At 39.0% G+C, this 24,863-nt stretch overlaps 1 protein-coding gene across 2 annotated transcripts; it reads right to left on the minus strand.

The window, feature by feature from the left end:
- Positions 1-335: 335 nt before the first annotated feature.
- AKIRIN2 (akirin 2) lies at positions 336-21,962 on the minus strand. Of its 2 annotated transcripts, XM_038394741.2 has the most exons (5): positions 21,276-21,962; positions 6,382-6,525; positions 5,558-5,707; positions 1,361-1,432; positions 336-1,027 (listed from the first exon to the last, which is right to left on the minus strand). In XM_038394741.2, exons 1-5 carry the CDS (start codon positions 21,481-21,483, stop codon positions 1,017-1,019), a joined length of 585 nt encoding a protein of 194 aa, XP_038250669.1. In that variant the 5' UTR covers positions 21,484-21,962; the 3' UTR covers positions 336-1,016. The 2 variants fall into 2 exon arrangements, 1 of the variants encoding a protein (XP_038250669.1); XR_006279867.1 differs by lacking the exons at positions 336-1,027; positions 1,361-1,432 and adding an exon at positions 3,882-4,404 and having other exon boundaries at positions 4,686-5,707; positions 21,276-21,916.
- Positions 21,963-24,863: the final 2,901 nt, after the last annotated feature.

Here is a 24,863-nt window from a genome sequence, read left to right on the forward strand (position 1 = left end):
TATTCCCAGAGTGAAAAAATAGCCAAGTTTGTCTTATAAACACATTTCTTTGATATCAAGGGGGTGAGAAAAGAACAGATGCTGAGTACATTAGTAATATCAAATCAGATGTTTTTGGTCAATTACATAAAGAACATGCTTCCACATGAAGCAGCTCATCCAAATGTAACAGAGGCATGATCTCTGCAGAATGACTCAATATTTCAGTCTATTTCCTTCTCCTAAATTAAACTCTCACCTACTTCAGTTGCTAGTAAATAAAATTTTCATTTAAATATGGATAAATTTTATTCAGACAGAGCAGCAGTGCCACCTGCATATTAAAAACAAACAGATTAGAAGTAAATGTTTTATTCTTCCAACTAAATTCCAGTACTACAAGGGCAGTAAAACAATGATACACTGAAAAATTGCAGCAATAAACATTTGTTAAAGACTGATAGAATAAATAAAAACTACAAAAATGAGAAATCATATAAACCCATTCTTAACCCCCAAAAAAGTCATGGAATACAGAAATGCCCTCCTTTACTATTTCACAGGCAGTACTGTGGGCTAGTTGCTTAAAATTGTCCTGGGGTTACATTCTAATTTAACTGTGATTACAGTTTTGTTGTAGTGCACAGTTATGAAAACCACACTAACTTCAGTCAGAAGTGTCATTCTACATTTTTATTTACACAACCAGTGAAGGGCAAGTTCTAGAACACCAGCTTTAATCCTTTACTTTTTCAAACTTATTAACATAAGAAGCCAAATCGTAATGATACAGCAAATGAGGCCACTGGTATTATTACAGGTAGCAAAGGTCCACATCCAGGTGGTACTGACATCAGGGAGCACTCCAAAACCAGTTGCTGCATAAGAGTGGTTGCCACTGACAAAAGCTTGAAATAACCTGTGTTCACGGGGGTGGGGGAAGGGGGGAAAAATATGGCATTGCTGCAAGTCTTTTACTGGAACAGCTTGCAACAATTAGGGTGTATAGGGCAGCCCACATATGCAGAAAACATGATTCATGAAACATCTGAAAAAAGGAAAAAAAAAAGAAAAGGTTACTAACAAGGTAACTGAATCCAAATTGAATATAAATCAGTTAAGACAATAGCAAAAATCACTTTAAAACGAAAAGCCCCAATGGTTTACAGGAAGCAAAGCTATTTGATGCACCTATATGGCATATTATACAGCACATTTTCATTTCACCCTAAATTCTCCATAGCATTATGAATTTAAGCTTTCAAACTCACTGCTTTTCAGTTAGAATCGAGACAGTAGTGGTACTACTGGCCATTTTAATTATTGAACAATCAAGAGATGTAATATTCCTGTTTGATGTTAAAGATGCTGAGATACTCACAACTAGCAGGCTGTTCTCCATATCGTCGCATGATCTGATCATGCGTGAACTTCACAAATGCGTCGTATTGTTCTGCAAACATTAACATTAGAAGTGAGTGTACCAAGTTTAACTTAGCATGAAAAAAAGGTCAAGGCTTATTTTTTATGCCATGCAAGCTATATCAATTAAACAAACGTTGACAGTCTGTAAGGGGCAAGTATGGATTATTCAACACAGCCATCTCATCTCTGCCCCCTAAAAAAAATCCACCCCATTAAACCATGTTAGCAATCAATTGGATTTCACTTGACAAGCAAACTACAGCACAGAATAAGACAACAGAGGAATTTGGCAAAGGAATATGCTGCACTTAGAGGATCTCAAAACACTTCAAATGCACTTAAATTCTCACATTATCCCTAAAGGTCATATTATGCCAATTTTACAGATGCATAATGAAGGCCCAGAGTGGTTAATTGAGCAAAGTCAGTGAGTGGCAGGGCTGGAAGTAGAACTCAACTTTCGCCCTCTAACCACTGAACAGATTTACAAAAAGACAGAATTTAAAGGTCTGGGAAATGACAGCACAGAAGTATAGAAGAGATTTATTACAATCAAGAAATTATGTCACTGACTGCCAAAATGTTGAATCAGCAAGAAACAGGTAACTATGGGATAAAAAGCTAAGCGAAAAATATTTGCTTTATTTCAACAGCAAAAATAGTCACAATAGGGAACAGGTGACTGGGTTTAGTAAAATCAGCTACTGAGTAATCTCTTCAAACTAAATACTAAGATTAAGATGATGCTATAAAGAATATTCAGTTCACTCTGAACTCAAAATTAGTCCTTTCCAGAAGGAATCTCTATACATCACATATCTAACATTTTTTCATATTCTCTTCAGTTTCTAATATTACACCTATCAACATGGTATTAACTTTCAGAATTAGGAAATTAAAGAAGATCTATCAGATGCAGCTCCTCTCCATTCCCCTTCCTCCCTTGTGGAAAACCGCATGTGAGGTGTGTTGGGTTATTACTTTTAAGGCTCTGCACTGTTCTTAGAAGAGGCAAGGTTAAAGAAAGCAATCTTCAACCAAAAATGTAGTAGTAGTTCTTGGTTTCCACAGAAGAGTCCCAGTCTGAGGGTCCCCCCCATGAAAGTCCCATCCTCCTGCAGGGATGAGCAAAGTAAACAGTGAATCAGTAATCAGCAAGCAGTGCAAAAGAACTAACTGTGGACGTGTCTTGATGATCTGTGGGCCTTCAACCTTTGACTGGAACTGGCCAGTAACAAGGCAGCCAGTTTTTTAAAAGATATTTCCCTCACCCCTCAAGCATAATCTCTAACTTACTGGAATTCAGATTCAGCCAACTCTTCCTCAGCCGCATGAGGACGTTAGCCAAAATACTGGGATAACACAACGGGTATGTCTACACTGCAATTAGACACCTGTGGCTGGCCCATGCAAACTGACTCAGATTCACATGGCTCAAGCTAAGGGGCTGTTTAACTGCAGTATAGACAGTGGGGCACTCCAGGACCCTCCCACCTTGAAGGTTCCATGCTCCAGGCTGAGCATCTACACCATAATTAAACAGCCCTTTCATCGAAACCCAGGTTTTTAATTGCAGTGTAGACATACCTAATGTGAGCCAATTGGTTGCCCAGAAACAGTATCCAAGAACAGCAGCAATTCAATTTTAGAATCTTTAGAAAAACAATATATTAAAAACCAGATGGCCACCTTGTAAGTTCTCTTTGTAAATTTAAATTTGACTCAATAGTATGCAAACCAGTGCTATACTATCTAGTATGCTCAAAGCACAGGTCTACAAATGAAACAGAAATCCATGATCACTTATCCTTCTCATCAAACCGTATGCCACAGGAAAGGGACAAATCCACAGCTGGCTGTTTGAAATTAGTTTTAATGAGGGCTTGTAGCACAACATTAGAACTCTGGGTTTTTCCAGGTTGCCTTAAAAGTAAGTAAATCACCACAACTACAAAGGAATGAGAAATACCATGGTGCTATGTAAGAATACAGCAGGTGATATCAATATATGCCAGTACCCTTTGACCTGAACCTAACTAACCTTCTCAGATCTGCAAAAGCTTTTATATAGGGAATTCCAGAGTAACTTTCACAGGGAACAGAAGAGGAATAATATTTTAGCCAGAGCCCTACTGAGGCTAGTATCTCTAATGATTCTAAGCCCAAGTGAGTGCTGATTAAGGTTCCAGGTAGCGGAGATAAGGAAGAACCAAGAACCACCACTGAATCAGATTCACTATTTGAAAGATTAAATTGTTTGTCAGACATCCAAACAATGTCTCCAATGAAAGATGGAAAAAAGGGGCTCTTCGGTAAACTATAAAGAAACTAATAGTTGCAGAAGCAAGAAGAGACTCTGAACTTTGAAAAGTACCAAGTGGTGAACAAGTCGGCTTAGGGGGAGAAAGCCATTTGGTTAAGATCTGCTAGAGAATTTCCAGGACTAGATTTCTACCGATTTATCCTTTCATGCTGACTAGCTATCATCTTGGAAAGGATGTGTGTATTGGAAGGATACAACCATTGTGGTGGTAAAACACAACTTAACTCGTCTCTTGCTGAGGGACTTGCTCTGGATTTTAATTTGGCACTCTCTCCTCAAAAGTTCCCGTATATTACAGAACATCTGTCATTGCTCCATATATGAATGAGGTAATATGATCCTATAGCATTTCTAATCCTCTTTTTGGTAACCTCTGCCCTAAGAGCACACTAATCAGCATATGGGCTCCTCTCCCCAAGAGATCAGTCTCCAGTGAAACTCTGACTGAGGGAATGTCTAACGAGAGATTTTTCAGGAAGTACCGGTCATGCAGACAACCTCTTAGGTTGGAAACCTGTAGTTATCCAGAACATGAATGTGTAAACATTCTTGGTCTTCAACTGAGCTTTTATAATCATACCATAGTAGAGAATACTTAAGAAGGAATGCACCTGATTATCTTGAAGGAAAAACTCTAAAATTATACAATAGGTACGAAGCAATGTGAAGCCATCTACCTAACACAGGTTTCAGAGTAGCAGCTGTGTTAGTCTGTATTCGCAAAAAAGAAAAGGAGGACTTCTGGCACCTTAAAGACTAAAATTTATTTGAGCATAAGCTTTCATGAGCTACAGCTCACTTCATCAGATGCATTCCTTTTTTACTCCATATGGCTAAATTCAGTGCCTTGCATAATAAATGAAGGCATCCGACAAAATGAGCTGTAGCTCACGAAAGCTTATGCTCAAATAAATTTGTTAGTCTCTAAGGTGCCACAAGTCCTCCTTTTCTTTTCTACCTAACACAGGTATTCAGGAATACTGAGGCTGCTTAAAAGTGAATATGCTAGACTATTTACATGTGTATTTTTACACTGGTGTGAGCCTAAGGACATTCAGTTCTAAGACGGACCTGTAGGATGCACAGCCACAAGTACAGTCAAAATTCCTCGCCTCCACTAATTGAACTACGTCAGTGAGCCAGCAATCCAGCATGAAGAGCATGGAGTGAATGCAACTGCCCACAATGAAGAGGGTTTCAGGAGCAGAGGAAACAGGCAATCCACTGTGTAGTAAAGAAGAAAGTAACTATGCCACTGATCGGAAAAGCACCTGAGTAGTAGCCAAACACTGCTGGTTGTCTGGAATGAATCAGGGTTGGTAAATGGGAAACTTCTAATGCTAAAGGTATCTGCCCCATGTACTGTCCCCTCTACATCAAATGCAAAACTCCTGTAAAAAATTAAGGAAAAAGCCCTTCCCCAAGGGAAAAAAAATTGCAAATGGCTCTTAGGAAAGCCGAATAGGAAGCCATTTTCTCTGTGTAGACATAAAATGGGGAGGAGATGGTCAGCTCAAATATGACAGCAAGAGAAAGTTCCATTTGAAATAAAAACTCTGCTTCCACCAATTGATGGTATAGAAATAACCATGGAGTTATAACTTCTGTCCATAGCAGCATAGAAGATGGGCCAGATAGTCTACAACAGACACTACGTTATCACTTCTGCTTTGTCCAGAGATGGAAACTTAAATTTTCCACTTGGGCATCTCATTTCTTAACCAGTATGAGGTCAGGTACACACTGGATATAACATTAAAGTTACAAAAATTACTGAGGTTGCCAATATATTAATCAATTTTTTTCAAGTTGCATTTAATTCAAACACACCTGCAAGTTTTGTGGTCAAAATTTCTTCATACTCTTCACGGATTTTCTCTTCACGTTCTTTCAGCAAACGTTCACAGATCATTCCAACTTGTCTGAGAGTAAACAGTGGCTGTTCTTTTTTCAATGGTGATGATGCTGCAGATGAAGTACCTATGATTAAATATTTACACATAAGTAACTCAAAGTCAACATTCAACATCTTCCAGCTTTCTACATCATCTCTATTACATTAAATGTGTTCTCCAAACAAAACACTAGGCAAAATCTTGCTTTAATTTTTGGATACTTCCAAATTTTATTGATACTGGAAACATTCGATACCATCACTTAAAGTAATCTAAAAATTATGCTCTCAGTTCAGCATGCTGTAAGGATAACAAAAACCTCAAAAAAATGTTAAATAGTGTTTACTACATGCAAAAATGTCTATTACAGCAAAGAAAAGACGTTATACAGAAACATGTCCTCATTAAGGATCCTAGACATTCATTGTGAGTAAAGTTACATCCGTTTTTAAAGTATCAGTTGATATTTCTGTAAAGACATCTGCTGCTCAGTGGTTTACAAAAAGTTTGTTTGCAGAATGATTTACTGGGAATGAGCTAACAAAACCTTCAAGGAGTTATCTATTTTAATTCTTTTAATCAAAAGCCGGAATTTGCCACGATATTAATGCTTGCAATGAATGCAACTCCACCAACAGTAAGCATATGGCTTGAGCAAGAGTCGGTTCACAGGGAATCCGAGAGAACTTGAGAAAAGTTATCTATGCACATGGAGTCATGAGGTACATATCAAAGTTATACAGAGTTGTGGCTAGATACCTGGCAAAGCTGGTCCAGTAAGGAGAAATGCATGTGGCTGTGCATCAGTAGAACAACAAGGATCTGTCTGCTGGAAGCTATTTTCTAAATGTCTCCTCTTCTGCATGCGTTTGTACTCCTGTTTTATGTTGTACAGAATTTGTTCTAAAACAAAACAAAAGTTAACTTTGTTAGTAATGACTTAGTAATGACTAAGTTACAGTATCCCTCAACTTTATTTCCATTTCAGATATCAAGCATCCGGGATAATTAACCAACACCAATAATAGTTCCTAAATCTATTTTTTTAAAGTGATGTGTAAGTCTGCAAGCCATTGAAGGGGCCATTTTATCAATTATATTCATGTGTAAAATGCAAATATAAATAAAGAATCTGACATTTAAAGAAGTCCACTCCATAATATTCATAATGAAAAACTGAAGATACAAGTGACAAGTTACACTGGTCTGAGGTACAAGACCAGCCTCAAAAGCCCTCCTAGGGTGAATAATTAGTGACAGTTTTAAGGTCACGAATTATCATGGTTAGAAGTAAATGACAGACACCTTTGGAAACCTGGGAGTTTCAACCTTCCAGTTCTAATATCACTATCCACCTTCTGTTGACATATTTGATTTTAATACAGTTCTTCTGATTACTATCTTGCTTCCTTTTGACCCCACCCTTATATCTCATCTTAATTAAGGGCTGATATCTACACACCTCCATAATTAGAAACCAATCATTTAAAAGCAGATACTCCAAGCTTCCAGATAGTGTGAAATACTGATTTCTAATTTTTTCCAGAGTTGCTGATAACATGTTGCAACTTAAGGGGAAGAAAACGAGAGTAATCAGAACAAGATTGTATAGTGGGACTGTTATTTTGACACCTGCCAGGACTACAAACTATTAGGCAAATCAATACAAAACCTTTCAGGATCAGCAGCTTTCTAAACCATGGTCCAGACAAGTAATACTTCATGGATCAATTTTTGCTCTCTTTTGAAGGACAATATGGAGTTTAAAATTTGTATAATTTGGTAATATTTAAGTAACTTGAATAATCTAATCTCAATAATTTAAAATATAGCATCTAAATGATCATCATTCCAGGTGTTAATCACTGGTATTATGCTCCTCTAAACTTAAGAAATGAATATGCAAATTAGATACATATTGAAATATCACAATTATACCCAATGAATTTTTAAGTGGCTATGTATTAAAAAAAACCCCACAATTTAAAGTAATATTAATTGTTAATTCCCATTACCACCAAGGTACTGCTATACAATAAGAAAATAGAAATTCTTACACGTTTTACACAATTTTTCAAAATCTGGCATCTAATAATTTCTAGAAACAAGTTCAAAGTGTAACCTACACATCCCTTCCCTTACCCCCGCCCCCACAAGTCATTCCTATGTTGCCTTCTCTACAACAGTTACCTCTAGCAACTTTCACAGCTTTTGCTCCCATAAGTATCAGCACCTGAATTACACAACTTAATACAAAGAACTACATACATTGGCCCCCATCCCCAGTTTCACAAAACATATCAAAAAAAACTTCAAAGGCAATTAAAAGAAAAAACTGACAGGCTTTCTGCTCTTTAAAGAAAAGCCTCCAGATACTTACAGATACCCTTCTTCCACTGACTGCATTTTTCAGATTTCTGCAGGTCAAACCACAGCTTGGAAAAATCTACTGTTCACAGCAAAAACAAACACTTCCCAAAATGATTAGCTTCTGAAGACTCTAGACTTTCATTTTACAAAATTAAGTTTCTAGTCCTTAGGGCAAAGATAACTTTCCAAATGTCAACTAAACAGAAAGTAAAGGCATGCTGTCTCCCTGAATCCACAGACAACTTTAGTCAGTACATTCCTGCTACTCCTTTGTTTTTTGCCAAACTGCAACATGGTTCTGCTATACAGAATTCTGTAGGCAATACTGTGTCTAAGCACCTCATAATGGATTAATTTAACACTACTGTCAAATAGATAAACTGAGATATAGAGGCTTAATTGACTTGCCCAAAACCAGATAAGTCTGTGGCAGAGCCAGCAGTAGGAAACAGATCTTCTGATTCCTGGCCCAGAGGTTTAACCACAGAACTATCCTTCCTCTCGTATTTCTCTCTCTCTCTCTCTCTCTCTCTCTCTTTTTCAGCAGTCAGGGGAGTTTGGAGGCTTCAAATATCAGATACCTCCTAGCTACAGGTTACAAAAAACAGATCCCTTGGGCAGGGGCAGTACCGGAACCCTTCTAGGTATCCCTGCATCTTCAGCAAGTGGGCTTCTCATTTGGATTATACACTACGGTCTATCATCACATAGAATATTAAAAAACTGTAGTGAAGCGAGAAAGAAAGGCAGTATAATGAAAGCAAGGGACATAGTAAGTTAGGCTTTCTAATCTGTTTGTAAAAGCCTATGTACGCACAATGAATTACAATGAAATACAGTATACAGCAGAGGCTCTCAAATTGTGGTCCAGGAAGCACTTGCTGGCCACCATGGTGCTGAGGCCACATTTCCAGCTGCTAAGTTACATTTAGAGATAAATACTTTCCTCAATATTACTTTTCTATACAACCAAGAGCTGCCGTAGCTACAGAGATGTTATGCAATTGTGAAATGGAGGACCACTGGTTCTGTATTAAAGTGTGTTCCACACTATGAAAAATATGTATTGTAGTAGTTTTCAACTGTCTTAGGGCTTGTCTACATGAACAGACTGTGACAAGCTGGGGTGTGAATCTAGCCTGCCACAGTCTAACTGTCCATGTGCACCCATTTCAAAGACTAGATCAAAGAGCATTAACTATTAATACACATCCACAAAGTCCATATGCACAGTTAGACCCAGCAGGCTAGTGCAGGGTAGATTCCCACCCCAGTTTACCACAGTCTAGGGGTTCATGTAGACAAACCCCTACAGCTTAAATTCCAAGTGTGTGGCACCACCACATCTATGTTGCACTCTGGCTAGTCCGTGTCAAGTAAATTTTTTAAGATCTGGGTTCACCAACTCTACAGACATCAATTAAACTTCAAACATGACAAAACCACAACAGAAGTCTTTTTCTGCAGTTCTGCCAAAAAAACTAAATCTACACAAACTCTCAACTGCAATTGAGAGTATAAGGGGAATTCCCTTGGCTTAATAAAAAAAAATTTCTGAAGCCATCTCAACCAAAATAGTTCAAGTTCTTCCTGTCCACCAGAGTACCAAAAAAACAAACAAAACAAAAAAAAAACCCCACAGGCTTTTATCAATAACCCCTCCAAAGGAACAGAACAAAAAAAATCCCACTGAGACTCAAGGCACCGGACAAAAACCTTAAAAGCAGAAATACAATAATTGGGATTAAAAAAGCTAGACTACTCCAGGTCCCTAAACCATTACATAGCAAAACAGGCAATAAGCATGTATGGAGTGAACAATCAAAACCAACACATTTTCTCCTCTACTGTCCAGGATACAAGGCATTCAAGAAAAATACTTTCTTACTCTTATCAGAAATGATAGAATTTCAATTATTTTTTTTGTCATGGAATGGTTATGTAAAACTCTAGGAAGAGTGAGGGCAGATAGCAGGTTGGACTGATTTTAATCAAAGCAATTTAAATCACTAATTGTAATCATAATTTAAATCAGCAGGCAGGAAACCCGGATTTAAATCACTGGTCTGAGTCTTGTTTTACAACTCTGCTTTTTATTTTCCTAAAGAAAAGTCAATTCTCATGGGTTGGTAACTATTAAAATATGTTGATTTACAACTAAATATAGCCTTTGCACTAAATTTCGTGCTTTGTTGCTCACCAAGCAGATATACTGTATCTATAGATACCTAAACAATTATATAGCTTAACTCACATTTTATTCAGATTCTGAATTTTTACATTTTTATGTTAGAAAATGGGGAATGTTCCATTTCATTTATTAGATTAATTTTTACTTATGATTTTATGAAGCTCTATTTAGATGGAAATTTAAATTCAATTAAAAATGCACATAAACAGCAATTTAAAATTGTTTTTATTAGCTCAATAAAATTACCTTCAATGTGTTAGATAAGGAAAAAAGTGTATCAAAGTATCACTTAGAACTAACTTAATTATTAAACAAAAGAAGTATCTGTAGTTAGGGAACTGAACTTAGTATTTTGGTCACCACATCCTTTTACTACCAGTAGATTTCATTCTCTCACACCTGGTTTTTATTCACAGACTGGAACAATAAACCAGCTTTTCTGCTTTTTCAACTCAGTTTCTCCATTTTTAATAAACTAAACCAGTTGAATAAACTGAAAATACTCTGCACCTGCAGAAGAGGCTATTTCTGTTAAAAACTGGTTTAGCAGCACCACAACTATCTCTTGTTCCAGATGCTTAGTTGAGCTAGAGAGAAAAAAATGACTCTATATAACCTGGTGATTAGGCAATTCACGCAGGAAGGGGGAACCTGAACCCTGGTCTCCCATAGCCCCATGGTTAGAGCACTCCCTTGGGACACAGAATATAAAGGGGCACCACCGCTACCTCCTCCATTAGTTTTATAGTTCCTTTGCTTTAGATGAAAAACACAGTTTAAAATGCCCCAAAGCAAAAGAAAGTATTTCATTCAAAACTTTTGTCAGGGTTTTTTGTTTTGGTAAGAAAACAGAAAAAATTCTTGTGTATATCCTAAAAGGATTTTTTTTTTTTAAAATGGTTTTGGTTCAACCAGCAAACTATAAAATTGACTATTTGCACAGCTCTAAGTGTAGGTGCTGAAGTTTAAACCACAACTCATATGGTATCTTATTTTATTTGTACTAAATCTGCTATAGGCCAAAAACAAAATAGTGAAAATAAAAGCCCATCTCCCATAAACACGTAAACAGATTCATAACATGAACAGTCCCATTGACTTCAAATCATGTGAATCATGATTATAATTGTGCTTATAATTTAGCATGTGTTTGCAGCATCAAGGACTAGCTAAAATACTTTTTAATTAAAAACTTCTTGACCGCACAAAATCTGTCACTTCAAAACAAAACCGCTTTGATGTTAACAGTGAAAAGTTATTTAAACTTCCAATACGTCAAAGTCACTGACCTCTTTATACCTAGGCCCAAAATTTCAAAAACAGGAACCTTCAAAATTTCAAGTCAGCTCCTAAACACAGGTTTCAGAGTAGCAGCCGTGTTAGTCTGTATTTGCAAAAAGAAAAAGGAGTACTTGTGGCACCTTAGAGACTAACAAATTTATTAGAGCAACGGATGCATCCGATGAAGTGAGCTGTAGCTCACGAAAGCTTATGCTCTAATAAATTTGTTAGTCTCTAAGGTGCCACAAGTACTCCTTTTCTTTCTCCTAAACACAGTTATCTAACTGCACTCCTAGATGAAGGAGCATTAGCCTGGTCAAAAACATGTCAGATTTCTTGATTTGTGGAAGTTCAATATATAGAAAGGTGGTGTTAGTTGCAAATAAAGCAAGGGCTATTTGCTTTATCAATTCTGTGGTTGAATTTGTTAGTCTTGCAAAAATGATGTCATATGATCACACAGCTCTGTGGACCATCGACTGCTCTGCAGACCACAGTTTGAGAACCTTTCATTTACACAATTATCTGGAAAAAGTGCTAATAGTAAATTTACTTCCAAATGTTTGTGAAACTTGAATGTACTGCTTTATAGAAGGTCACAACATTAAAATAATTACAAATGTGGATCTTTTGTACCCAAAGAAAAAGCATGTCACAGGCAACAATAGTGAAGCCTCTGCATTACATGCCCCAATCAATTTTAGAAATCAGGTTGCAGGTTGGGATGAATGATGATTTGGGGAGCGCTACTGCCAGTGTAACTGACTGAACGGGGGCGGGTGGGAGGGAATAGAGAAACGGAGATCAAAGAGCCACCATTTCTAAGGAGGAGTGAAGGTTATTCATCTTTACAATTCCTGGACACAGTCTAACAATAGAAAGCATACAAGTCTACATTTACACAAAAAATTTCTGCACTTAAACTCAGACAAAAAATGTAGTGCTTCCCTCATCCCCTAGTTTAAATACAGAATTAGTCAGCTTTCTGTCTTCATCTTCCTGCTTATCAGCAGGAAAATAAACAGCATCCATTACATTGAGTGGGTTCAGAGACAAAAGGAAAGCTTAACCAATGTTTTACACCCTCCCAATCCCCTATGTTTCCTGACCTATGCTATTAGCCAGCCTTCGAGTCCCTTATGCGCCAAGTTACAAGTTCATTTGCTACATATAACCCTCCCATTACTGAAGCAAGCATCCAATGAAGTGAGCTGTAGCTCACGAAAGCTTATACTCAAATAAATTTGTTAGTCTCTAAGGTACCACAAGTACTCCTTTTCTTTTTGCGAATACAGATTAACATGGCTGCTACTCTGAAACCAAGCATCAACTAGTTACTTCTAAGTGTCATCTCTAAGTGCTCTGCCAATGCTGCCATATGACTTGTCATGCTAATAGAGTGCTAGACTGAATAACCATTTCCAAACAATGTTGGATAGTTCATGCTTTCCTTAATGCATGATTAAGGGTTGTCAAAAGTTTGTTTTTTAATTTAGAGTTAGTCAGTCACTCACCCCAGCATGGCCATAATTATCTAGAAATTATTTAAAATTGCAACTGCATTTCACTTTTAAGAAAAAAGGCAAAAAAACTGGGAAGGAAGGAAGGATTATTCCCATTATTAAGTTTAGAGTTACTGTCAGGTTTCCCCTTATGTTGGGGTTTTTGTTTTGTTTTTTTGACTGCTTTTTATATTAGCACTCTCAGAAATCTTGGTTCCTGGCTTCCGTCGTTTAGCTGAAGGACACTTTGGCAGAATAAATAGGATGGTGATTCAGTAGGTTGAAATCAAAGTGGCAGCTTTCCCAGCCCTCAAATGGAACCTGAAGCTCAGGTTTCAGTTTGTGATGTCACCTTCCAATTTATTTCTTTAGAACCAAATCAAAGAATCCCTCAGAACTAGGGCTTGGCACACTGGTCAAATAATGTAACCACCACCCATTATTTGAGCAAGAATACTCTAATGTAGCCGATGGCCTACCTTTTTGATTGCATCATGGTGCCATCTGTTAGCAAGCCTACTTAAATGCCTTGATCACTCACTTTACTATATGCTAATGCTACATGTTGGGAAAAAGTGAACTGAAACCTGAAGTGAACTAATCAAGTTTTTAATTTACAAATATGAAAGCTGCTGGGGCTTTGTTGATAAGGAGTATCCAAACAATCTTCTGCATTATGGATGTGCTGCTCTATGATGCTATTTTTCATTGGTCATGATGAAGATTGACAACTTTCTCATCACATGTCAAAAATGAAAAGCACTGTCAAATTTTTCAAAAATAGAAGTACCAGCAGACATTTTTCAGTGCCACGTAGTACAGCAGTCACTTTCATCCACACTGGGTAATCCTTGTCTTATTTGATGGGCACCTTCTCTTAAATGTCTCAAAGATCTTAAAATATGCAAGACGACATGAGTTGCTGTTGAAAAAGCCTAATGGAGACCATAATGTCTTACTCTTTTGTTATGGTTCTAATAAATTAGTGCTTTAAAATATGACAATTTTTAACATTTGACCAACCATTTTTGCACGAATCAAATGGTCAACCATATTCAGAACCTAACCAATCCTGAGATTTTCATGAAGGAGACAAGTAGAAAACTACCATGATGTTACCTATATCTACACATCATAAAGGAGTAAGAAAGGAATCAGCTCCTTTTTAAATGAACTTTTGTACAGTTCATTAATTCCTAGTTATTATGATCTCACTTATTTACAGCTTTTTCACTAGCCAAGGCCTGCCCCCCTTGTTCATACGCCCTTCATTTGGTGCCACCACACCTCTGATTCGGGGATCACCAGCCAAGTATACTTCCACGAGCTGTTACCCCATTTCACCATCAAGGAAAATGCCTTGGGAGAGCAGCGGGATACCAATTGAGGTCCCACTGCTCTTCATTTAGTAAGAGATCTCCCTCCAGAATCTGCCAACCCAACCAAGATATCTTGAAAAAAATTAATGAAGATATGTATTTTAGAGAGATCCAGACATTTAGCATTCTCTTGCTTTGGTCATGCTCAGTCACTTCAATGTATTTTTCTGCCCCCAAACAAAAAAAGATCTGTTGGTTTTTGATACTGAAAAATATTATTTGTCTTAAAGGACTGTGTAATATTTATAGATGGCACCATAATCAGCATTTTATTTTTTTGACATTTACAGCCAGTGCCCACATTTACAGGACCACCAGCAGAACCTCTCAAGAGACCCAGTGGTGCAGAAGTGGCACCCTCATGAGATCCAATTATCCAGGACCACAAATTAATGAAGGTTCTGCTCCACATCTGGCATTCATGTTAGCATTAGTGTGTTTTGCAATAATGTGACATTTCAGAAAATGCCAGATCCCTGGGTCAGGGACTTAAGGAATAAAAAATAATAGAACAGACAGTGTGAAATATGCCAGACAACTGGCATTTCTGGATTTTTCTACAATCACCATAATTTTATTGTCAAACTGGAAGCTAAAAATGCAGGATATATTCAACATTTAGGTTACATTTGAAGATCAGCCTGTTAATCACTTTATACACCTATACAAGACTAAAAAAATCACCTCTCAAAATGAGGTAAACATTTAACAAGTTCACATACAGCCAGTGAATTTTAATTCAGGGAACACAGTTCTATGATACTGGGGTATTTTGAAAACCCTGGCATGTTGCCATAATACAAAGACAAACTGTCCTGCTAATGAGTGTGTGCACAAGATAATTTTTCTATTTAAATTCTGTTTACTGCTAGTAATAACATGGTATATCTCCTCTTAAGGCCTTCAAGACTTATCTTGGTTCTCAAACTTGTGCTTGGCCACTGCCTGCTAGGTCTCAGACAGAAGGAGCAGGTTTCCTAAGACAGTAACTCACAGGTCAAAGGAGAAAGATAGCTCAAGGGTAGATTCAACACAGTTATTCCTCTCTAAGTATGGCAATTTCTTTTTCTTGCATAATTTATTATAATTGGGTTTAGATATTAGATGTAAAAATTTTCTGTGAAAGATCAAAGAACATATTGAATGGCAAAACCCTCAACTAACCTCTGTTCAAGAAGAAAGATTCAATGATACCTCAAGGGAAAAACTATTTACTGCCAATTTTCCTTTACCATATTTGCCCACAGTTACTAGGGATATTTGCATGAAAACAGAAGTCTGCATTTCTTAAGAATTCATCCGTCCTTGCTTGTTTTCCACTTTTTCAGTATCTTTAAAAGGGAAGGTGAGGAGAAAGAAGGTTAAATCCCATTTTAGAATAATTTAGTACTCATGAAGGATGAGAACAGGTACACAGCATGGTCAAAAGCTATACGGTATTCTTCAACTCATCAACCAATGTGCCTCAATCCTGAACTAGAGTTAGAGAAGATGATCCTTTTTTTGCACCTGTTCAATTAGTGGCCTCTATGCCAAGGATAGCAATAAAGGTGCACTTAGAGATTGTGGGTTTGTGATGTGGATATGTGCTCACTGAAAAAGTAGATTTCTGATGGTATCTGGGAAGCTGAACTAGCTTAATTAGTTTCATTCACTACTAATCTCTGCCTGGATTTGAACCAGTGACATTTGAAACGAAAGGCCTTGTATTCCCAATAGCTATCCATCCCCTATAATCTTTGGTTTGTAACATCAATTTCTTACTAGGGACATGCTCACGAGAATGATTACTTCAGATGGAAAATAAACTGCAAATGTAGATGAACTCAAAGATCTTGTTCATGTGTTTTTAATAGAGATTTTTCAGGCTAATTCTAAACACAACATTTTTCATGATTTTGTAAGGTATTAGCTGCTATTTAACCTTTGAGACTAAGCCATTTTCAAGGACGCACGCCCCTGAAATATGAGTTTGTTTAAACGTACAATATGCAATCTGGAGCAGAGATGCAGAGAAGCCATCTGAAGTTACTATCGGTGTTAAGGAGATTTAAAACAGCTAGTGACAAGATCTGCACTGTATTTTTATTTCTTTGGACAGTTTCCCACCTGACCCACTTTCAATCAACCTAAAAGCTTCAGTTTCAGAAGAGCCTGTAGCCAGTACAGCATAATCTGTCTTTTAATTATAAGCACAATTCTGGAATTATCAATTAGTAAAATATTACTACTATTTTTGCCCTGAATATGTTCCTCTCCTCAGCAAAAGCAACTGAAGATAAACCTGTCTCGACATCTTAATGAGGAAAAATACATCATTCCTCCCACCACCTAAATTTATCAGCTTGATAAAAAGATCACAGTAGCTTTAAGATTTCACAGGGGAAAGTTATAAGGTACAGCAAGTTACCACAGGACACCTAAGTTTAAAGTCATGCCAAGGCCACAAATGAATTTGAACTTGGTGGACTCATTCTAGTCCCTATGTGCCCAAAACACAAAGCCACCAAAAAAACCCTGACAACTGGCTGCCTCTGAGAAACCTGGACCTCACTATTAAAAAAGGAGACACTCAAGACACTACCATTTATGCTTTATTTTCAGAATAACTGAAATCACTCACTACATTGTAGTTAAATGCCCACACGCCAATCTGTTTTTGAGGTACCATAATAAAGCATGTATTCTAACCCATGTTGCATGGGGAAATCCTCCAGATACAAGAAAGTGAGCACCTCTGATGATTTTTGTTTAATCCTAGCCCTTCAAAGAAATATAAATAATAAAAAGTGCTCCGTCCTTCTAGTCAGTCACACCCTCTCCCTCCCCTCTATATATACACATACATACACAAAATATTCTTACCTAATCAAATCTTAGCTAGAACATACGTAAAAGGAATTTCAAGCAAGTAAGAGTACAAAGACTAATCTACTCAAAAAGGGGAGGATCTTACTAACATTAAGATAGTGCCACTCTTTTCCTACCAGAATTGTTGTATGTAAATAGCATTGTCTGCACACTGCAAAGAGTGGATGTAAGTAAACCTTGATTTAAAAGTTTAAGGAATTATCTATCTTACAGATGCAAAACACTTCATGCTATGGAATGGAAGAATGATTAAAAATAGTCATAACAGTACTAGATACAAGATCTATAGGAGGTATAGATGAGAAACCACAAAAAACACAATTCAGCTGTCAAATCCACTGAGAAACTAAAAGCGACTTAACAGCTGTCCAAATAACCACAAAATATTAAAACACTCCTATTAGATATAAATTTCATCCTAAAGTCATCCCTCTCCCAAATAGCCATATCATTTATTTGCCTATGAGCATTTTATACTTAAGACAGCTGGTGTCTCATCTGGCTAGCATACAACCTGTGTTACTGCAGACACTATTGCCATTTAAGTTGCATTTTGTTTCCAGATAACACATTTGTTTCTGAAAAGACCAATCAAGTGTTGAAATACTGAGGTGCACAGACATAAACTGGAGTTAAACAGCACCAGGACTGACAGGTCAAAGAAAGAACAATGTATTTGTTGTATGAAGTACCATCTTGATTTAAACAGCAGCATCAAGTTGTTTTACACACGATTTAGGGCTCAAATTACTAGAAATCTGTTCCTTAAACAAAATTTAAAACAAATTCTGGCTGCAAGCATTGAAAACCTAAACACTACAGCATTGTACTTGAGAAACAGTGAGTGAAATTAACTAAACTCTACCTATTGTGAGTAAATTTCACTGTCCATAAGTGCAAAAAAAAAAATCAAGTAGTGAAAGTTTGGGTTAAATTTGAAATGTTTTTTAAAAAAATATACTATGTTATATACCTACAGGCACTATGGCTCTTTACAGCGTGCCTTTAAAAGGGAAGGCCATCATTTTTAAATAATGTATTAGCAAGACCAGGATAATAATACACTTAGAAATGTTACTTATAACTATGTTTAGTGAAAAGCATAAAATTAGGCGGAACTTCAATATTCTCAGTAAACACTAAAGAGATATGGCAAAGCAAAAGCTCCTATTATTACAACATTATTATAACAATCTTATGTCAGAGCACACCCATGTGTGAGCATGCATAACTCCCAATTAAATTGAGCAAGGTTGTTGTTCAAGACCATTTAGTAACACACAAACATTTTTTATTGATTTGTGCCTTATCTTTTATTACATTATAATTCACAAAGCCATCATAATTACTCCGATAATTAGAACCAAGTACACCATATCAAAAACCATAATTTAGAACCTAATAGTGGAAAACACAGTTTAAAGACTACTTATAAACACTTATTTCTGCTAGGAAAGTAAAAATCAATTATGATGCAATTATAATGCTTGAATTATTATTCAACATTTTATTATTACTATTCAGACAGCTGGATGAGATTAGAGACATTGCCAAACTGACAATTGTTGACAGCAAATTTCTCTTAAATTTAATTTTGAAGATGCAGTTTAAAAACTGGTATATGGATTCAAAGATCCATAAATAAAAGCTGATGTTTTGGATTTGGATCAGCTGTACAGAATCACTTAGATTTTGCATTTTGCCTCCAATAACTAGTGTATTATAATAATCTTTCCTACCTGAACAATTTATTTAATTTGTTCATTTTAGATACATTTACTGATTATATATATTCTTGACATTGTAAATTCTTTGAATTTAAGTTTTTTCAAAGGAAAGATGAGGTAGGGACCCAAGACAGACCAACTATATATGCTCAACATTATCGACCAATAATAAATCTTAGTCTCAAAGGCCCTATAAAGACCATTCAGCATTAAGATAGGAAATGATTTTAACTACCGCCCATGCCTTGAAATTGTATCAATACTCCTCCTCCCTTGAGCAAGATGTATTACTATTACAGTGCAGTGGCCTGACCAGCTTTTTTTTTAAAAAACTACATTTACATTAATTATTCATAGCATGGATCCTTCCATTTCCCTAAGAAATTATCGAACTGAAATCTTAGCATTTAAAACAGTAACCCATATTTTGAAAAGATAAGCAAACTAAGCTTGTTCTTAAAGATTACATATATGTAGACATCTAAACGTCTTATTGCAGTGTTATCCTTTACAAAGTTGCATTTTGTTTCCAGATAACACCTGGTGATCCATTCAAAACCCTTCAAACATTTTTTTTTTACCAAAAAAAAAAAAATTAAGTCATCGTCACTAAATTTAAGAAACTACCGTTTTATACTTATAATATCATGATTCCTTAAACTTGATCTTTTTTAGTGTTTGACTAAAGCCTGTAGAACCAGAAGTGTTTAGTCAGGGCCTGCTGTCTATCGAGTTAAGCAAGCTACACGAAGATTAGAACTGTCCTAGTAACAAAGAACTTAGAATACACACTTAAAACTACTGTTTAGCACTGGAAACATAAGAATCCAGCAATTCTTATCAAAAGGGGTAACAAATTTAACAAAGAACCTGAGTTAGTGACAATTTAGGAAAGGCTTTTTCTGCACACAAAGGAGAGATTTACACCTCAGCAGCACCACCAAAAACTCATGACTGAATGCATGGATGACAAACGTTGTGAAGTGCATTACTGGAAACTGTAGGCTACACTGACACAGAAGCCAGCACTCCGCACACTCAGCCAAAATTCATTTTCTCCTAGGTTCGTTTGTGAAATTGATCAAGTTGTTTTTTTAAATTGAAACAATTGCACAAACATGCCTAGAGCTACGTCTTAGGGCCACCAGTTGAATCTTCTCTTACTTGTGAAGAGCATGAAAGAGTTTTTTCCTCCAACATCTCTGTGATGAGAGAGACTCGCTCATTACAAAAAGAAAAGGAGGACTTGTGACACCTTAGAGACTAAAATTTATTAGAGCATAAGCTTTCGTGAGCTACAGCTCACTTCATCGGATGCATTTGGTGCATCCGATGAAGTGAGCTGTAGCTCACGAAAGCTTATGCTCTAATAAATGTGTTAGTCTCTAAGGTGCCACAAGTCCTCCTTTTCTTTTTGCGGATACAGACTAACACGGCTGCTACTCTGAAATCGCTCATTACATTTTATTTGCCCCGAAGGCCACTTACGCATTTAAAGCCAATCGCTTTCATCACTTGGTTTTTCCATGAAACTTTAAAGACACCACAGCCTGTCATTTCGGTCCGTGCCACATACTAGGCGACTGGAAAATGCATTTTCCCTTTGTTGTATTCGCTTTCGCCCCTACCCAAGCGGCGTTTTGTGGGTGATTGATGACAGGACATGCCCCCTCCCCCTCCAATATCTGAACAGCAGGAGAGGAGGTGCCGCCGCCCGCCTCACTGAGGCACCACCACTCGCTCCCGGCGCTAAGGGCTGCAACAAATCGATCGGGGGAGCGGGGGGGGGGGGGGGCGCCTCGAGCCCAGGCACCTTTCCCGGGTGCGATCGCGCCTCCCCCACGTACATGCTCACCCCCCTCCGCCCCCAGGATTTCCGCAGTTTGACTCGCCCCTGCGGCTCCCCCACGAAACCCTCCACGCCCGCCTCAGCGCAAAGAAACCCCCCGCCCCCCGGCTAGAAAGAGTCTCTTCCCACCCCCCAGGCAGCCCGGCCCCGGCCTGTCGCCTCAGCCCGCACCTCCCCCCCCCCCCCCCCCGGCCGGCATCGGCCCAGCCCCTCCGCTGCCAACGGCCATTTCTATTGTGTCGTCTCCGTGGCGATGCCAGGCAGAGTCGGAATCTCCCCGCCTGTGCCGCTGCCATTCCCGCAGCCCGAGAGAAAATGGCTGGAGGAGACTCGAGACCCACCCAGCTGCCCCCCTCCCCTCCCCTCCCCTCCCCAGAGCCGGGCTCGCCCGCCCCTGCGCCCTCCCCAGCAGGGCCGAGCGCGACACCCCCCCAGCCAGGACCCGCTTCCCTGCCCCACCCGAACGGCCCCCCCGGCACCCACCTGTGGTGAGGCGGGAGGACACCTCCCCGAAGGGCGAGGGCTCCATGCGCAGGTATTTCTGCGGCGAGGCGGCGGCGAAGGAGGAGGCGGCGGCAGCGGCCGAGGAGGCCGGGGCTGACAATGGCGCACATCGCCTCCGCTTCGGGGAGGCCGGGCTCAGCAGAGGGTCGAAATCCAGAGTCCTTTTCAATGTGGCGCCGCAAGCCATGGCCGGGGGGGGAGCGGGCCGGGGGCTGCGGAGGGCCGGGGAGAGCGGGGTAAGGGGGCTCGGTGCGAGGGGAGGGGGCGACGGCAGCAGCCGGCCCAGCCCAGAGGCGCCTTCCCCACCGTCTGGGGCGGATGGGGGGGGAGCTGCGTCAGGGCCTCCGCCTCCTCCCTCTCGCCCTCTCCAGGGAGCGGCTGCGGCTCCGGCCCCCCCCGGCGGCTCCTTCGCCGACGGATTCGCTCTCCGCCCGCCCCGCCCTCGCGAATTCCGCCCCCGGCCGTTCCCGGGACGGTTGCTGGGACGGTGGGTGCGCAGCTGGGCTCGGCTCGCCGGCCGGGGGCCGCCGATGAAAAGCGATAGCAGCGGCAGCGGCGGCACTTCCCTCTGTGACTCTCCCACCCCAGCAATATGGCGTCAATAACAACGCCGCTGATTCAAAAAGCAGCCCTCTTCACTGCGCCTGCGTAGCAGGGGCGGTGGCCGCCGCAAAGGCTCAGGGGACTTGTGGTTTTTTACCGGCTTCCCCGGCACTATGCGAAGGCGTTCAAAGGGAGTGGAGATGAACTACACTTCCCGCCATGCAGCGCGCCGGAGCCCTAACTTCCGGGGTAGAATTTAAATCCCTCAGAGCTGCAGTGTGGGATGCAGGTTAAAGGACAAGTGACTGAGAGCGGTAGCCTTATATGTCTCTAGTGCAGAAAGCAGGCAAATAACAATCAGGCAGGGAAGAAGAGCTTTAGGGCTGAGCGAAATATAAAATGCAGTTGCACCCAGGAAAATAGGCCTAACTCTTGGAGGCGGGGGGAGAAATTCATATGGCAAGATTTCCTGAAACACAAGGCAGATCAGGAAGATAAGAAATGAAAAGGGAAGAGGCCTTCTGAGTAGGGTTGGGGCTGGCAATCTAAGATTCTGAAGTGAGCTGTAGCTCACGAAAGCTTATGCTCTAATAAATTTGTGGCTAAGGTGCCACAAGTACTCCTTTTCTGATTGGGGAAAGGAGCATTACTTGTTCTCAGCAATAATAGTGATTTTATACGTAAGTGCACTCCTGCTGGGATGCTGCACAAACGCTTATTATTTCTTTATGACACATGTACTTACATGGTACTTTACAACAAGTAAAATATGCTGCACAAATGCTCTTAAGTAACATTTGTGGTCTCAAAAGCTTTTAGTGTCAGAATTGTACCAACGAGTACAATAGTGTGTGAACAGAAAAAAATATGAGAACACAGGTACATATCCTAACTAATAACATACTGGAAAAGACCCTAGTTGAAAAAATGTTTCTTCAACATGATAAAGTGATATTCTTACAATTACTTAAACTGCTATCTTGTAGAAGGAAGCAAATGGAGGGCAGGGGAATAGGTTTAAAAAACTGTTTTCTATAGGGCAGCATCAAACTACAAAAAGAAAAAGAGTACTTGTGGCACCTTAGAGACTAACAAATTTATTTGAGCATAAGCTTTCGTGAGCTACAGCTCATTCAAATTTGTTAAAATTAAATTTGTTAGTCTCTAAGGTGCCACAAGTATTCCTTTTCTTTTTGCGAATACAACTAACACGGCTGCTACTCTGAAACCTATCAAACTACAGTTTACCACAGTTCAAAATATAACAGTCAATTTAACTATTAGCAGCAACAAAAGATAAAGATACGGTATGTTCTTGGTAAATTAGTAATATTTTTAGAGATTAGGAAAATAGTCCCTTTCATAAATTACTTGGGTTTGGGTTTTGTCTTATTTTTAACAAATCAAACAAACATTTCTTTAAAGGATGTGACTATACATCGGAATAAAACCTATCATCTGGAAATGAATCTCAGTTTTACAGGCCAAGATTAATGTATAAGTAATGTCTACTAAACCAAAAGAGGGTCATATCAGTCTAAATATACATTTAATTATCCTGATGACAACATGTTTGTACAGTTCCTAGCACTATCTGGCTGATCCCGATTGGGCTTATGGGCACTACTGCAATATGAATAAATAATAAATAACTTGTTTTCCCTGTTAATAATAGCACATGTCAGGCCTGGAATAACTAGAATAGGGTTTTCATAACCAGATGCAGCTGGAAAAGGGTTTTCCTAACTTGAACAGACCTAAAAGTAACTAACTCCAAACTAGTTCTTCTTACTGTTGTCTTTTCTTTTGGACAGAATTGGAGTAGTCAAAACATTTCATTAAAGTGGATTCTGATAAGCCTTTCTTTAACCAAGGCAACATGTAAAACAAGGCCCTACATGACTAAGGGCTTGTCTACATGAGAAAAAGTACCATCATTACTATACCAATATGATTATACTGTTACAATTATTCTTCCCCGGAACGACACTGTTATTCAGAATAACTGGCCTGTGACGTTGCACTCTATATGATTTTATGAAAATATGCTAATGAGTGTGAATATAATATAACTGGAATATGCTTCCTACCAAAGGTCTCTTGTAAGGTATCATTACAAAGCTTATAATCTACTGAGTGTGGTCATCCTATTTGTATAAATGTATCACTCTTGTATCTGAAACTAGAAATATGAAATATAATTCTGAGGGCCTATTGTAATTATGCAAAGTGGGAGCCATTAATGGTGGTTTGGAATCTTGATGGCTCCCATCAACTAGGACGATTGACTGTAGATGGCTCTGTTTACTTGTCAGTCTTCCTGTATACCTGTGTGCTGGCAAGCAGGTACTGAAGTCTTACACTGACATGTGATCATGTCACCTGAACTGGAATCCATCTTTAACCTGGTGCTTTTCCATTTAAAAGGAGGGGAGGGAACCCAGAGAGGGACAAAGGATTCCCACCTTCTTCAAAAGATATATAAGGGGGTGGAACAGAACAAAGGGGGCTGCAGTCGTGAGAAATCCCTGGGGTGGCAAACAGCTGTGCATATCTCTCTATCAGTGTTACAGAGGGTGAAAAATATATGAGTTTACCCTGTATAAGCTTTATACAGGGTAAAACGGATTTATTTGGGGTTTGGACCCCATTGGAAGATGGGTATCTGAGTGCTGGAGACAGGAGCACTTCTTAAACGGTTTTCAGTTAAGCCTACTGCTTTTGGGGGACATGGTTCAGACTTGGGTCTGTGTTTGTAGCAGGCTAGAGTGTCTGGCTCAAATCAGGCAGGGCACTGAAGTCCCAAGCTGGTAGGGAAAACAGGCTCAGAGGTCGTCTCAGCACATCAGGTGACAGTCCCAAAGGGGTGTCTGTGATCCAACCCGTCACATAGCCTTTTTTCAGTTTATCTTTATTTGCAAAGTAAGCTAAACTGGAAAAGCCCATGGTGGGACTTAGACAAGTGTAACTATTGTGGTGTAATTATGCTGGTATAGTAATGCTAATAAATTTCCTCATGTAGAC

The sequence above is a fragment of the Dermochelys coriacea genome, chromosome 3, assembly GCF_009764565.3.
Source record: "Dermochelys coriacea isolate rDerCor1 chromosome 3, rDerCor1.pri.v4, whole genome shotgun sequence".
Lineage (NCBI taxonomy): Eukaryota > Metazoa > Chordata > Testudines > Dermochelyidae > Dermochelys > Dermochelys coriacea.

Excerpts from the sequence above, each read along its gene's own strand:
- AKIRIN2 (XM_038394741.2), bottom strand. The coding sequence starts at position 21,483 with ATGGCTTGCGGCGCCACATTGAAAAGGACTCTGGATTTCGACCCTCTG. Across the intron at positions 5,708-6,381 it reads TACTGGACCAGCTTTGCCAG|GTACTTCATCTGCAGCATCA; the intron begins GTATCTAGCCAC and ends ATTTAATCATAG. Across the intron at positions 1,433-5,557 it reads TTTGACCACAAAACTTGCAG|AACAATACGACGCATTTGTG; the intron begins GTGTGTTTGAAT and ends TAATGTTTGCAG.